At 31.0% G+C, this 16,514-nt stretch overlaps 4 protein-coding genes across 8 annotated transcripts in view; 1 reads left to right on the forward strand and 3 right to left on the reverse strand.

Annotated features, from left to right (window-relative positions):
- LOC119608024 (carboxypeptidase M) overlaps positions 1–16,514 on the forward strand; it is a 141,585-nt gene that overhangs the window by 12,439 nt on the left and 112,632 nt on the right. The window lies entirely within an intron of this gene.
- LOC119608021 (serine protease SP24D-like) lies at positions 3,027–4,068 on the reverse strand. Its single transcript, XM_037962236.1, has 2 exons — positions 3,704–4,068; positions 3,027–3,651 (listed from the first exon to the last, which is right to left on the reverse strand). Exons 1-2 carry the CDS (start codon positions 4,066–4,068, stop codon positions 3,117–3,119), a joined length of 900 nt encoding a protein of 299 aa, XP_037818164.1. The 3' UTR covers positions 3,027–3,116.
- Positions 12,664–13,615, reverse strand: LOC119608025 (serine protease SP24D-like). Its single transcript, XM_037962249.1, has 2 exons — positions 13,324–13,615; positions 12,664–13,259 (listed from the first exon to the last, which is right to left on the reverse strand). Exons 1-2 carry the CDS (start codon positions 13,557–13,559, stop codon positions 12,734–12,736), a joined length of 762 nt encoding a protein of 253 aa, XP_037818177.1. The 5' UTR covers positions 13,560–13,615; the 3' UTR covers positions 12,664–12,733.
- LOC119608026 (serine protease SP24D-like) lies at positions 13,715–14,714 on the reverse strand. Its single transcript, XM_037962250.1, has one exon. The coding sequence runs from the start codon at positions 14,612–14,614 to the stop codon at positions 13,853–13,855; it is 762 nt and encodes a 253-aa protein (XP_037818178.1). The 5' UTR covers positions 14,615–14,714; the 3' UTR covers positions 13,715–13,852.

Consider the following 16,514-nt stretch of genomic DNA (forward strand, 5'->3'; position numbering starts at 1 on the left):
AAAGATGAAATAAATGCACTGGAGCCCATTTGCATAAAAATAAAGGAATTCTCTATTAACGTATCATATCAGCTAAGCTTAACAATGATTGATGGAAAGGTCAGCAATGCCATAACAGAAACTTCTTCCTTCTGGAGATGCTCAATATGTAATGAGAAAAAGTCGCAAAATAATAATGAAGAATTGAAATAATGAAGAATTGAAAGAACTGAGAGCTGCGGAAAAAAGCAGAATCCAAGAAGAATTTAAAGTTCAGATGGGATTAAACATCGACAAACCACTTCCAAGTTGCGGTAGTACAAATGACGGTAATACGGCGAGAAGGTTTTTTCGTGATTTTGAAATTACTTCAAAAATAACTGGAATCGACAAGTAGTTGCTTCGAAGAGTTAACACTATTTTAATGGCACTGAATAGTAAACATAAAATTAATGGAAATCGATTTGGGGAATATACATCTGAAATTTCTAAATTACTTGTATCTCTGTATCCATGGAGGGAACTAACACCAACAGTACACAAAATATTGGGTCATGGTCAAATAATAATTGAATCGAATATTCATCCACTTGGAGAGTTAACAGAAGAAGCCCAGGAAGCGAGGAATCGAGATTTTAAGCATGTTCAACTATTCAGCTCAAGAAAATGCTCCAGGCAATCACAGAATGAAGATATTTTTAATAGTTTACTTCTATCTTCTGATCCTGTTCTTTCAACTATGCGAAAAAGATGGATTTGTTATGAAACTCTATCATCTCAAAACAAGGAAGATTTAAAGGACTTATATTACCTTCTGGATATGTATACCGATATGACAGATTATTTTATAGAAAATAAGTAGTGTTAGGAATTAACTATATAAGTAGGTTGTAAGAATTAATTGTATTATGTTTAAGATAAACAGTTCAAATAAAAAAAGCTATTATACTAACTGATGATATTGTATTAAATTGTGTTTTATATTTCGATGGGCGGGAAAGGTGGTTTGTGTGGGGTGATTTAGGTGTTGTTGTGCGTGGCTCATAATAAAATTATAATTTTTTTTATTGTATATACAATGTTGTAGTCTTTAATAAAATAATTAACTAGTTAGTTAGTTAGTTTGAAAGGAGGATGTATATACATCAAATCCGAAGAAATACACCTAGGCGTCTATCGGGCCTGTTGTGCGCTCCTTAACCAGTGCCTCAGGTGGGAATCGAACCCACCACCTCCGGTCTACCAGTCTAGAACACTAACCACTAACCTACCGGAGGCCACTAAACTAAATAATTAACTAAATAATTTTTAAAAATTGTCCAAATATTTTATTCAACACCAATACTAAAATATTACTTAATACTAAAATATGAAAAAGATGAAATTAAAGGACACAGGTTTAAATGAACATATTTTTGAATGTAATTGAGATATTGGCTTGAAATTTTTTGTAAAGGGTCGAGAATTTCCATATCTAACTAAAAAATGATATTAAGGGATAAATATGGACTAAATTGTTGTAGCTATCTGCGACCCTATTAAAATTTTGATATAAATCATAGTTTTAGAAATCTTTATTTATGAACAAAACTCAATGAAATTTTCAACGCTTCTTAAATTTGTCATTTCAAATAAGAAAATGCAAAAACAAAAATTGAAAAGGTCAAAGGGCATCCCGCAATTCCCAAAAATAGGAATGAAAATCCCAAAAATGGTTTTTACATTTTTGCCCATAGGGTCTACATTTCTTTCAGGGCTGGGAAAATACTTTTGGAGTAAATATAAAACATATTGAGATTTCCAAAACTGCTTTCAGTTTTCTGATCCCAGCTTTGGGATTTTTGAACATGTCTCCCAAAGTTGAAGTTTTGATAAAAAATAGGTCATATTCGGAAGGACGCAGTGGCAACATTTTCAAAAAATAGGACAAGTTTTTTACGCCAAAGCGTTCTGCTTAAAGATACCTTTAGTTATATGTTCTTAAAGAAATTTTATTTTATTAATAAAAGAGTTAAGACACATTTTTGGCAAAAAAACGGCAAAAATCTAAAATTTTTTGAATTTTTAAATTAAAAAACGTATATTTTTGGATCTGTAAATGATATTGATCTGAAATTTTTTGTATATTATTGGAAATTTTGTTGTCTAACTAACATTGAGTCCATTTGGTCCAAAATTACGCCCGGTATTCAAAAAAAGGCGGACCAAGGTATGGTAAATTTTGTATCACTAAATTTTTAAATGCCTATAACTCGGATATTATAAGAGATAAGTAGTATGTCTTTGTATTTGGATGAAAAACAAAAAATGGCACGAGTTTAAAAATTTTACATGTCGTAGGTACCCTACTTTGAGCCGCCACAGCGCCGTCCCTGGGGCATCTGCGGGGTTTATCTTCAAAACTTAAACTCGAATACTCCTTGGCTACGCTCACGCCAAATTTTATAACGATCGGATCAGCCGTTTAGAAATGCCAGATTTATTTCCAAAAAATTTCGATTCTGCCCCACTGTGCATCAGTATGATGTTCTAAGCGAGCAATGTTTGTAACATACAAAAATATTCGTCCTATACCCACCTTAAAGTATACCCACCGGCTCGTTTTCTGAGTCGATTAAGCTATGTCCGTCCGTCTGGCTGGCTGTCCATGTAAACATTGTGCGCAAGTTACAGGTCGCAATTTTCAAGATAATTGGATACAATTTGGCATACTCGTTTTTTTCGGCCCAAGGACGAAGCCTATTGAAAATGGTTAAAATCGGTCCATTCTTTCACCTAGCCCCTATACAACAGAACCCCCCGAAAAGGGCTTCTGAGCTTATAATTATGTCAAATATACCTGTATATCGATAAAAAGCGGCTCAACTAAGTTTTATACAAGCTTTGATGACCTTGCCAAATTTCATATTGATGGCCTCATTTGACCCTAGCTCCCATACAAAGTCCCCTTCAGAAAATTACTTGAATGTCCGAAATTAATATACTAGCCCCTCATATAAAGCCTCTTTCAGAAAATTATTAAGTAAAAATATTAAGTAACAAATGTATAATTTGCGTGCTTTTGAGATTTTACCGATGCCGTTTTGTATATTAAATTTATTATATTAAATAAGTATAATAAGTATATAAAATAAAATTTAATTTTTTTTCAAATCTGTATTGTTTTGAATCCAGCTTGAAAAGAAAGCTACACTAGCGTAGCCATCAGGAGCATTAGACCCACATCCACCAACAATGAAATTAGTAACACCAACTAGTTGGTTGTTATAAACAGCTGGACCTCCAGAGTCGCCATTGCAAACACCATTGCCGTTAGTGTGGCCTAAACATAAAATAGATGTTGCAACATTTCCAATTCTATGCTTACATTCGGCATTACTAATCGAAGTTAATGTATTAAATTGAAGAATTTGTGGTGTATCACCTCCTGTTCGTAAACGACCCCAGCCACTTGTCACAACTTTCACACCTGATTTCGGATTTTGTGTTGCCAAGGCAATAGGATGTATGCTTCCACTTGATTCCAAAGATTTTGACAATTTTACGACTGCTATATCGTTGTTAAAATTTTTATAATCTGGATGCACAATAACTTTAGATACTCCAACAATTATCCCACCAGAGTTTACATCTCTACTTCCCGCTCGTATTGTCATTATGGACAGTGGTGTGCTAAAATATAAAATTTTTAAATCAAGGTTATTCTGATTAAATTAGTTCTTACTTCCTAATAGTGCTTCCGAAACCTGAGGTAACACAGTGAGCGGCAGTCACTACATAATTTTTCGATATAATAGATCCTCCGCAAATATGGTAATTATATAGTCGCAGAGAAATCTGGTATGGAAACTGATTGTCATTTGCATTTAGTCCTCCAACTATACGTGGCTGAGGGAAGTATGCTAATGGTTGCTGCGTTATAGGTATAAAGTTGAAATCATCACCCATGTCGAGTTGTTCTGCAACCGCATTGCAAATCCAAAGCACGAGAATAAAATATTTAACAGAAATAATTAATTTCATTTTTTTGCCTTTCATATGCAAAGGTTGAAGTGTATAATCTGAATACTGTTGACAAGATTTTTTCATTTTGCTTTTATATTTAACTCGTAACACTTAGTTTCTTAATTACTTACTACTTTATGTGTAATTAATCAAAATTCTACAACAACCTAAGGTAGATTGTGTATCATATACACAAGGGTGGATAATTGAAACTAATTACAATAAATAATTTACAATTTATTTTTGTTTCCGAAGTTTTTACAAAAAACTATCAAACACTCTAAAACGACAAATTATTAAAACATACATATGTACATTAGGAATATAACTGATTTTGGCGAAATTTTTGGCATAGCACCTCTAGAGTATTCAAAACACCGATTTGTTTCAAATTCGAAAAATTGCGTTTCAAAAAAACAGGTTTCAAGTGTAAAAAATTATGTATAAATTTTCATAAAATAACACAAAGGCATTTTCAAATGTAAGGCGTGTAGGATATATAGAAAATGATTAATTGGACTGAAAGTAAAATTAGCAGAAATTAAAAAGTCTTGTATAAGAATTTCTCTAGCGATATCGTCTACATATATACTTAGATACAATTATTAGGAAGTTATTAGGTTGTACCAGACAAATAGACGATAGATTTCTCCATTTGTCTGATAACAACAGTTTTTTAAGATTATATGAATATACACAACAATAATTTTGTGAAATTATATACAAATTTTATTTAAAACTTTTGTTTACATATTTTTCCTAAAAACAATATTCAGAATCGTATTAAAGAAAAAATCTATTTTCAATTTTTATATTATGTGGCTACACTTGAACGACAAAAGTCAAAACAAAAAAGTTGTTAAATTTTCGTGTTTTTTTTTATATATTCCAGTTCCATGTTGGAAAAATCCGATAAAATGTTTGCTCATGGAGAAATGCGACTCTAACTTTCAACTTTTAAAATTACATTTTTCTAGTTACTAATATGGGCAAAATAATAATAGCCCAGGAAAATAAGGATTTTGCTGCGGAATTTTAGATAGCTAAATTCCTTAGCATAATTAGTAAGAGATTAAAAGTCACCAAAATATCGTATACGCCGGAAGAGATATTGGTGGTGAAAGGTTACAAAAATCCGTTTTTAGCGAAACCTCGCTTATTATGCGTTTTACGCGTTTTGATGTTATTATAATTTCTATAGAGAATTGAATTTCCTACATTTTGGTTGAGGAATATTTTCGCATAACATTAGTTGTTTTCGAGCTAAAGTGCATTATTTTTTCATTAACATTTTCAAATCTTAATATTTTTAACTCCAATAGAGATAATGTCGCATATTTTCTTTCTAATATTAGCTAAAAGTACATAATTAATTTCTGTTACATCCCTTATCACAGCATCACTCTCTGGCCCATAGTGCAATGGGGTCACAAGTCACAATTATGAATATAATTTGAAAAAAATTAGTTGACATAATCTACAAAATCAGGAAAATATTTCCACTAGATTTCATTGAAATCAGACTACGACTTCAACTACCCCACACAAAATGTATAGCTTACAATACCGACTTTGTGTTACATATTTTGAATTCGAAAGTGCTTACTTTACACAGGGTATGGCCGCTTCAGAATGACACACTAACTGATATACTTGGTTTGCGATATTGTGTGTAGATTATACTTTTTTATAATATACTTGTGTGTGGAAAAGTAGCTATTCCTACATTCTTACCAATATACCTTGTAAGTAAAATTGTTTCTACAGCACCTTTCTAGCTGGAATACATATGTTAACAGATATGTTAATAACATTTCCAAAAATATAAAAAATATTTTGTTGCCACGCCTAGAAATACCGCCCTTTTTGTTTTTCATATATTACGCCGCCATTTTAAGTCCGATCGTAACATGTCATATATCAATATTTATGGCTTGACTGTAGCTATATTTCACTCTTAGAAAATTTTTTAATTCGACGTGATATTCTATGCGCGAATTCTGATATCTCGGATCCTTCCCCAAAATCTAAAATTGTGGATATACTGGAATAAAGTACATTGAATTATACTAACTATTAGCTTTTAAAATGCTCACTTTTATGCATAAACACCTATTTTGTAGATATTTAAAAATGTTCAAGTATTTATCAACCGTTCTCATAACAAACAATTAATTTGCCAGGAAAAACAGTCGAAATTTTTTTAAATGAACTATATAAAAAAGAAATCCTTTTAATTTTTTCAGTTACAAACCATTTCAGATCCTACTTTCTTTCAAAATAGCAGAAAGTTAACTATGTATGTATATCCTACAGCAATATAGTGCTTTAGCTAAGTATGTCCGTCCATGTAAACCTTGTAATCAAACTACAAGTCGCAATTTTCCAGATAATTTGATGAAAATAGGCTCAAATATTTCATTTTACCAAAGGACGAAGTTGTTTGAAAATGTATTAAATCGGATCTCTTAATTGTGGCTTGTCGTTATTTCCCTCTTAAACACTTCCATTATGATGAAATTCTGCATGACTAACTCCTATATGAACATAAATCCCTCCACCAAATTTTGATAGCATCGGTCTATAATTGATCCTAGCTCCCATATATAGGCTCTTTCAGAAAATCAGTTTTTCATCAATAAATTGCTTAAAAAGTAATAGTATAAATGCTTTAATCACATTTTAGATATACTCATAACTGGTATCATATGGTCGGCCATTCCCGACTAATATTTTTTTATTACTTTTTATTTCAAGAACTTCTTTAAAAATATATAACTATTTAAGAAAAGTTAATATATCATTAAATAAGTTTATTACATTAGTTCAAATTTATTACAAATTACAAAATTAGTATAAACACTGAAAATTGAAAGAAACATGCCAGTAATTGTATGGTAAAAACATGAAATATTTTTATAAAGCATAACTCTTTAATTTTGCATAGATTTTTATAAAATAAAATGTTTATTTTTTATGTACCTACATTAATAAAAATAAAAAAATTTAATAAAATTAAATGCTGATTATCTTTCTTGTGATAAGAAGGATCCGAGATATCGGAAGTCGCGCATAGAATATAACGTCGAATTAAAAAATGTCTAAGAGTGAAATTTAGCTACAGACAAGCCATAAATATTGATGTATTATATGTTACGATCGGACTTAAAATGGCCACGTTATATATAAAAAACAAAAAGGGTGGTATTTCTAGGCGTGGCAAAAAAAATATTTTTGGAAATGTTATTAACATATCTTTAATCGTAGGGGGTGACTGCCTCAACTTTTTTTTCGACCCACCCTAATGTGTATTAAGAAGTATCTAAATAAGTATATTTTTTTAAAAATGCATGTATCTACAAATTTATTCATAAGTATAAGGCCTTTCTAATTATCACTAGATCATGAAAATAATTTTTAGCGATAAATTTTGCTTAAAATTCATCCAAACATTGAAATTGACATTTGTAGGTGGATATTAGTGTGATCGACTCGGTTTTTCATCCGGTTTTTTCTGCTTTACCAGTTTCGGTTTTTCTAAATGTTGATTTTTCGAATATCGAATAACCCGGTTTTTTACTTTTTATAAACTGGTTTCGAATACTTTTATTTGTTTTGTATTCAAAGATTACTTAAAATTTGAAGTAAATAATAATACAGCCCGTATTTTAAAAATATTGGAACTAGAGTATATTTTTCTTACATACCTTTTATTAAACTTTTTGATTTTCCTAATTAATTGACAAATTTTATTTGTAAAATTTATTAGAATATGTATACTGTTTGATAAAATTTTATCAATCATAAGATTATATTCCAATTGTTGGAATGCCTATGAAAATTGTCTAAACAGGGATTTTAGAAAAGGTGTCCCACTTTTTTCCATTTTTTTTTTTACATTAAAGAAAAAATGTAAATTAAACGTCTAGATCTAAAATGATAATCTTTTAACCTGTTAGAAATCAGTTCGGGCCATGTTTTATAAATCAATTTTAAACATAAACGTTAATTTAAATAGATTTTGTTGTTAATAATGAAGAACCGTTTTTTTCTGAATTTGAAAAATGTCAACCTTTTTTTTAAACGTGAAAAAATCTTGAAATAGAATTTTTGTATACAAAACTAATATTTGTGCCAAATTTTGTATCAAAAACTTAATTTGGTAATGAGTAATGTGCGTCTAAGAGATTTTCGTAGGAGGACCTTGTTATGGCCAATTATGGTCCGATCGTAAAAAAATTCCACAGTAACAATAATGTATATAAAGACAAAATTTTGGCTAAATTCTGTATCTACATCATTATTTGGTAATGAATATTGTGCATATAAGTTATTTTCTGGAGGGGGCTTGTAAGGGAGCTATGACCAAATATGGACCGATCGAGCAATATTTGTGCTAAATGTATGGATATCAATGTTCGGTAATGTGTTATGTGCGTTTGAGTGATTTTCGGGAGAGAACCTTGTATGGGAATTATGACCAAATATGGACCGATCGTTAAAAAATTTTAAAATAACATTTCTGTGTACAAAAATAGTATTAATTTTTTATTTATTTATGGATATCACTATTTGGTAAGGAGTTATGTGCGTTTAAGTGTTTTCCTTGTACGGGAGCTATGACCAATTATGGATTGATAGGAAAAAAAAATACAGTAATATTTCTGTATATAAGAGCAATATTTGTACCAAATTTTATATGGATATCTTAATTATACCCTACACTACCATAGTGGGGAGGGTATTATACGTTTGTTCTAATGTTTGTAACGCACAAAAATATTGTTCCTACACCCACCTTAGAGTATACCGATCGACTCAGAATCACTTTCTGAGTCGATTAAGCCATGTCTGTCCGGCTGGCGGTCCATGTACGGTCCTTGTGCGCAAGGTATATGTCGCAATTTTCAAGATATTTTGATGAAATTTAGACTATACGTGTTTTTCGGTCCATTATTTCACCTAGCCCCCATACAACCCTAACCCCCGAAAAGGGCTTTTGAGTTCATAATTATGTTATATATTGCAGTATCTCTACAAAAATCGGCAAAACTTAGTTCTACATACGTCTTGCTAATACTACTGATATTCGTAATTATCGGACTTTATTTGATCCTAGCCTCCATACAAAGTCCCCTTCAGAAAATAACCTAAAGGTCAATAATTCACTTATAAACACTAGTATCACGATGAAATCCAGCATACATAACTCTAATGTAAACGTAAAGCCATGTACCAAAATTTATAAGGATAGGCCCATATTTACCCTTGCCCCCATATAACCCCTCTTTAGAAGATTACTTTTTTCAAGAAATTGTTAAAATATTTCGGAATTAAGGTAAACAACTTAAATGCTTTATTATTAAAAATAATCCACATTTTTAATATACTCAGTGGTGTAAGGATCATATGGTCGGCCCGACTATACTTTCCTACTTGTTTAGTAATGTTATGTGCTTTAAGTGTTTTTCTGAAGGAAAATCTAGATCTAGAAAATTTCTCTTTGAATTAATTGCATTGACATACAATTTTAATTTTTTTAATTTTGTGAAGATATCAACATTCTAACGGAAGTTATCAACAATAAACTCATTTTCCGGGAATGTGTACTTTTGTATGGGAGGTATATGAAATTGTGGACAGATTCCGCCAATTTTCAGCAGGAACCGAGCTCTTGTGTAGAAACGAATGTATGATGATTTTCATGGAATTATATTGCATAGTTTTCGTGAAATGAATGTGTAAAAATTATTATTTTTTTAGTTGTTTTAAATTTTGATTCATAACTTTTCCCGATGTGAACCGATTTTGGTAATTTTTAAAACCAAACTGCCTAGGACAATTTCAATAATTTATTTCACTTCGTTTTTACGTGAGCGTGTTTTACACAGACAGAAGGGCGAACAGACGAACATAGCTAAATCGTCTCAGAATTTTATAAGGACCAAGGGTCTCAGATGAATATTTCTGTGTTAGTGTTACACATGGAATGACAAACTTATATACATATACCCTTATATATATGGCCCTTATACTACATACATACATACATACATACATACATACATACATACATACATACATACATACATACATACATACATACATACATACATACATACATACATACATACATACATACATACATACATACATACATACATACATACATACATACATACATACATACATACATACATACATACATACATACATACATACATACATACATACATACATACATACATACATACATAAATACATACATACATACTAGGGATGCCAGTCCCGAAATCCCGATCCCGAAAATCCTGGGATTTTTCGGGATTAGAAAATCCCGAATCCCGGGAATTTTCAAAATGAATCCCGGTATTTGTTACTAAAAATTGTTTTTAAATTCTTTTTTGAGCCATAATTTCATTCAATTCGCTTAAAAATTACGATCTTAGATTATTTTTGACTTATGCAGAACAAAATTCAGCACAGCTAATCTTGTACATTTTGAACCTTTTATTTTTTATAGTGGTATGATACCATATATAGTACATACAAATTTATTTTTTCATTTCGTCGTAGACCCAAAAAGCATACACATTCTTTGTCTATAGTAGACTCAAATTTGGACAAAAATTAACACAAGAAATCCTAAAAGGACCTCCTCTGAAAATCAATTTGATGCCAATATTAATATCAATACATTACAAGCAGCTATTTGATATAATTCACTTTTAAAATAGAATCGATTTGAATCTACAAAAATAATCCAAAAATTGTGTAATATTCAATTTCTGTGGCTTTTCGTACAAATTATCATATTTTTTTAAATTGATTCTCTTAAATGGAAAGCATTTTGTTGTCTGCGTATTATTTTGCAAGAAAATAATAAACCATTCCTCGATCAATTCATCATACCTTTTCAAATCGATTGATTTCAAATCGTTCGAATGCCATCACATACCGGAATATTTATTTTATTTCGGCACAGTCAAATATAAAATTTATTTTTTAAATGATATCTAGAAGGTTTTGCATTTCAAGCTTTCTACAAATCTGAGTAATAACGGTAAAGGTAAATTAAATTGTTCTGAATGTAGATAACATTTTCCAAAGAAAAGGTTCATTTATGATCTAAATACAACAATAATTAGAATTATCTATCCCTGCATTAATATATTTTCGTTAATTTTCATTGCAAAAGCAAGAAACCAACGACAACACAACCTTCTTCAATGACAGCTCATATGAGACTGAATTGTGTTTTCTATGCGTGTGAGTAGTATGTGTAAATTTTGTAACTGCCAAAATACACTGTGTATAGGAGTTGCTGATCGTGGATCTAAATCAGTGTTGCTCAAACACATACTACCATAGAGTACCATAGTTTTATTTGTGTTGGTAAAGCAGCAGAGAACAGAATTCAATTCAAAATAAAAGTATACTAATAAAATGACTATAAACTATAAAGTATATGCTAACTGTCAAATGTTTATTATGGATTTTGACAGCCAGCGTATATCAAAGTCTATATATAAAAAACTAACAACTGTTCTCTCATGTTCTCCTACATTAATTCGGCTTTCTCAAAATTTTGTTGTTGTATTTCTGTGTGTATTTTAAAAACGTCGCGTACAGACCTTGCTTCGACAAGTGCTGATCAGCAACTGATTTGATTTTGTTTTTCAAGTTGAGAGCAAACCCACTGATATTGCTCATTATAAAAAGAAGAAGAATTAAACCTATAGTGTATGTGTATCAACTTAGCGTCAGCAGAATTTTCTTACCCTATCACGCGTGCTATGTAATGGCAATCTTGCGCTCCTCTGATCTAAATTGATATTCGAAGGATTGAACGTTATATTTATTATACGCTACACCACTACAGTTGGGAGGGTATTATACGTTTGTGCTGATGTTTGTAACGCATACAAATATTGGTCCTACACCCACCTTAAAGTATACCGATCAACTCAGAATCACTTTCTGAGTCTGCCGTCGTTTGACCCTAGCCCCCATACGAACCCTTAAACGTCCAACAACTTACTTATAACCATTAGTATCGCGATGACATTCAGCATAACTAACCTTTATATAAAATTATTACATCCCTTTTCCAAATTTTTTGAGGATCGGCCCATATTTGACCCTAGCTCCCACATAAAGCCTCTTTTAGAAATTTTGTTTTTTTAGCAATAAATTGCTTAAATACATCGGAATTAAGGTAAAATTCAACAAATTTATGAAAAATAAATAATTTTTAAAATATACCCCTGGTGTAGGGTATCATATAGTCGGCCATATCCGACTATACTTTCCTACTTGTTTTTATTTAGGAAGTATGTAGTTACCAAATTTCTGAAATTATGATATTCTGAAAATTTTTATTTAAGAATTGGAATTAATTGGATTGCTTTAATTTAAATTTATCTTCTGTCGATTAATTTCCACAAGATTAAACAATTTTTTTCACAAACATGAAGATTTAAGATTTTCGTGTATAAAATAATTAAATTTATGTAATCCCGAAATCCCGAAAAATCCCGGGATCCCGGGATTGCAATTTTCAAAATCCCGAATCCCGGGATTTGTAAAAGCCAGTCCCGTTTGGCATCCCTAATACATACATACATACATACCTTTTGAAATAAGGTACAATATGTTATTGTAAAGTAAATACTCGTATTTTTTTTAGATATAAACAATTTTAATTTGTTGGACATTACAATTGCGTTAAGGGAAATAATAACTTTAACTACAAGTCAGAATGATTTTTTATCCAGTTAACATGATAATAAACTTTGGCATACCCATCAGGGTATGAAGAGCCACAACCACTATATACAAAGCCTGCAATTCCAACTACTTCTCCATTATATAATGCGGGTCCTCCGGAATCGCCATTGCAGGCGCCGTTATTAGGTGGATGAGCCAAGCAAATTAGGGAATCTGAATCCATACCAATTTTTTCTTTACAATCGTTGCGAGAAATTGCAGTTAGTTCGTTCCACTGAAGTTTTTGGGGGGAATCACCACCTTGTTTAATGCGGCCCCAACCGGAAATTGTCACTATCCCACCAACAGGAACTTCAGTTGTAGCCAATGGTATCGGTTGAATGTTGTCAGAGAATATGATGGGTTCTTCGAGGCGTAGTAAGGCAACATCATTTAAGAAATTGCCGTAGTTTTCGTGGGTAATAACTTCAGCAATCCTCATTAAAACCCCACCTTGAAATCGATCTGTAGTACCAGCACGAACTGTAAAAACACTTGGATCGTACCTTAGGAAAAAAGTTGTATATGTATAAGATATAAACTTAAACATTTAAATATATCAATTCTTACGAATAATAATTTCCCTCGCTATCACTTGTGCCTACACAATGAGCTGCAGTTAAAATAAAATTCCTGGATATTATAGAACCACCACACGTGTGTGAACCATTACGCCTTAAAGAAACTTGATGAGGGAATTGTCCTTCATGTGCGTTTTGACCCCCAACTACACGATTAAGGGGATTAGCTTTGGAATAGCAAACAAAAATAATGTAAAAAAATGGTAAAATCGAAAATTTTGACATTTTTAAAATGTTGCTTTAACTGTTTTAACTCGTTTTTTAATGTTTACAAGTATTTATATACCTATTGTTCGCAATCAATATCAGTTTTTCAAACTTGTATATCTATATCTAATCTCTAACCGTAGGTTCTGAAATAAAACTAAAATAAAACAACGTGACGATCGAAAATAAAATTGTTTGAATTTATTTTATAGACAAATTAAATAGTATGTGGTAGTAGTAGTGGTAATACATATCTATCTACTTTAAAACATTTATGCTTCTTTCCACGAAAAGGAATTTGATTAATATAATTACAAATCTGAATGTTGTTTAATCCAATCAATGTGGTAAAATACTTTGGCGTAACCGTCAGGATTTTTAGTTCCACAACCACCCACAACGAATCCTGCAACACCAACCAATTCACCGTTAAATGTAGCAGGGCCTCCAGAGTCACCATTACAAGCGCCGTCACCTTCATTGTGCGCCAAGCAAATAAGAGCATCAGATGACATGAATATCGATGTAAAGCACTTCAATTTCGAAATTGACTCCAAAGTATTCCACTGCAATTTTACGGGGCTATCACCACCGGTCTTCAACCGTCCCCAGCCAGATATTACAACATTGCTTGCAACAGGAACTTCAGAAGATGCTAGAGCAATGGGTTGAATGTTGTCAGAAAAAACAAGACTTGAATCAAGTTTCAGTAATGCAACATCATTTATAAAGTTGCCATAGTTCTCATGTACAATAATTTTGGCAACTTGTTTGACAACACCACCCATTAAGCGATTTGTGGAACCTGCTCGAATGGTAAATAAACTGGGATCAAATACGTGGTACACTCCATTGTCATCTTCAGTGCCTACGCAATGTGCAGCGGTTAAAATATAATTACGGGTTATTATGGAACCGCCGCAAGTGTGAGATCCATTACGTCTGAGAGATATTTGATGTGGGAATTGACCTTCAACAGCATCTACTCCACCAACAATACGGCCAGTTGGCTGAGCTCTGCTCAAAACCAATATACTCAAAGTAAAACATGTAAATATTGTTATTTTGCCCATTTCGTTTAAATGTTCCCACACTTTTAAAAATCTTTCTTTATATAGAATTTCGATGGAATGACCATTGCCAATCTAATCTTGTGGAAATTCTAAATTGATTAAAAACTTGATTAGTTTGGTAATTCCGTAATACCCTTGTACTTTTACATGTCATCTAATATATAAATTAACAGTGACAGCGATTTCTTAGTCAACTTGCCATTTTCACTGTTATGTAACAAGGTACACAGTATTGAGCCGCAGCATAATATGATACATTAGGGTGCCCTCAAACAAAAGTTGTGTTGAAATTAAAATTTTAATTATTTAAAAAATTCCTCCTTATTTTACTTAACTTGTTTATAAGTTTGTATATAACCAGTTCGTGTATACGAAATTTGTTGAAATTTTGTATTCAAAAATATGTACATATGTACGTACATCTGACAACAATCAAATATTATAAATAAAATTCGAAAATTCGGAGTTATGTTCGAAAAATAACTATAGTTAATAATATTTATGAATAATTTCCAAATTGGTATGAATTTTTCCAAATTTATAAATTTTTTTATTTTTCTATTATTTTTAGATCCGTAGTTTATAGGATTTTATTAAGAATGGATGTTTAAATATGATTGATAATGTTAATTTTATTTCAGCATTTGTGTTTCAATTTTTTTTTAAATCTTGAAAACTTCAATGTATTGATATCATCAATACAATATAGAAATAGATTAATAGACATTTATTGCATTTTTTATGAAATATTTAAATAAACAGAAACCCAAATATTACGAACTCTTAATATTCTGAATGAAAATAGTTTGGGGAAATAGTCACGACCGACGTCTCTGGAATTGCAATTTTTATAAGCAGATATATGAGTAATTCCGTCGTATTAGTAAAAATGAAACAATAACTACAAGAAGGTTATGAAAAACATGCAACTTATCCCGTGGAACAGTAATTATGTAACATTCAATTTAATAAAAAGTATAAATAATTTTAACCTTAGCATCAATTAGTAGAGCATATTTTCAAAATAAAAAATCAGTTTTATTTCGACTTATATTTAAATGTCGAACTCATTCGACATGACGGGAAATTTTTTGGTGTAAATTATTTATTTTTTGAATTTTTAAAATCTAATAAATCATGATCTTTTTTCCAGTTCACTGCCATTGGCACAAGGACAAACATTTTGAAACCCGTTTCCTAAAAATTAATAAAATTGTTGGGATCCGTATGGAAAATAGTCAATTTCCATACGGGCCACTCTAATATATTTTATTTCAGATTAATCCCATAGATAATACACTTGAATTTACTACTACTATTAATCAAACGATTAGATATATTTCTTTGATTACTTATAACTAAATGTACATACATACATACATGCATACATACATATGTATGTATGTATGTATATTTCCGATTAAAAATAAATACAGTCATAGTTGCATAAATTTAGACATTGAACATTTACGTTTTTGCAATAAAAAACGTCTCCAATACATTCCTTAAAGTGTACAGATTGCGTTAAAGTTTTCTTTAAAAATGTTTGTCTTTTAATAAAACCATGAAACAAGTCCAAGTCTCAGTTTAAAAAATTATTTATAAAAATTGTTTTCCATTAAAAAGTAATTAAACATTTCCAAAAGTCATTAATGGCGCTTCAAACTTAAAAAAACATATGCTTTGGGAAGTAGTTAGCAACTTCTCATTCCCTTGACACAATTATTTAAACAAAAAAAATAAAAAAGAAAAGTCATAAGTCCTGCCGAAATTTAAATGGGTATGTTGGCATTATAACTGGTGTTTCTAAATGTATGTACATTAGGGTTATGACCTTTTTGGGCGGCAAAATACCATAGCACTGCCTTATAGACAATACTGTTCTGATAAGATAAGGCTA

This window comes from Lucilia sericata, unplaced genomic scaffold (assembly GCF_015586225.1).
Source record: "Lucilia sericata isolate MDLA Ls3-8-SP2 unplaced genomic scaffold, ASM1558622v1 Contig000776F_arrow, whole genome shotgun sequence".
Classification (NCBI taxonomy): Eukaryota; Metazoa; Arthropoda; class Insecta; order Diptera; family Calliphoridae; genus Lucilia; species Lucilia sericata.

What these genes read in the sequence shown, in the direction of transcription:
- LOC119608021 (XM_037962236.1), bottom strand. Translation starts at nt 4,068, where the DNA reads ATGAAAAAATCTTGTCAACAGTATTCAGATTATACACTTCAACCTTTG. An exon ending in TTCGGAAGCACTATTAGGAA is followed by an intron (nt 3,652 to 3,703) that starts GTAAGAACTAAT and finishes TTTATATTTTAG; the next exon opens with CACACCACTGTCCATAATGA.
- LOC119608025 (XM_037962249.1), bottom strand. Translation starts at nt 13,559, where the DNA reads ATGTCAAAATTTTCGATTTTACCATTTTTTTACATTATTTTTGTTTGC. An exon ending in AGCGAGGGAAATTATTATTC is followed by an intron (nt 13,260 to 13,323) that starts GTAAGAATTGAT and finishes TTTTTTCCTAAG; the next exon opens with GTACGATCCAAGTGTTTTTA.
- LOC119608026 (XM_037962250.1), bottom strand. Translation starts at nt 14,614, where the DNA reads ATGGGCAAAATAACAATATTTACATGTTTTACTTTGAGTATATTGGTT.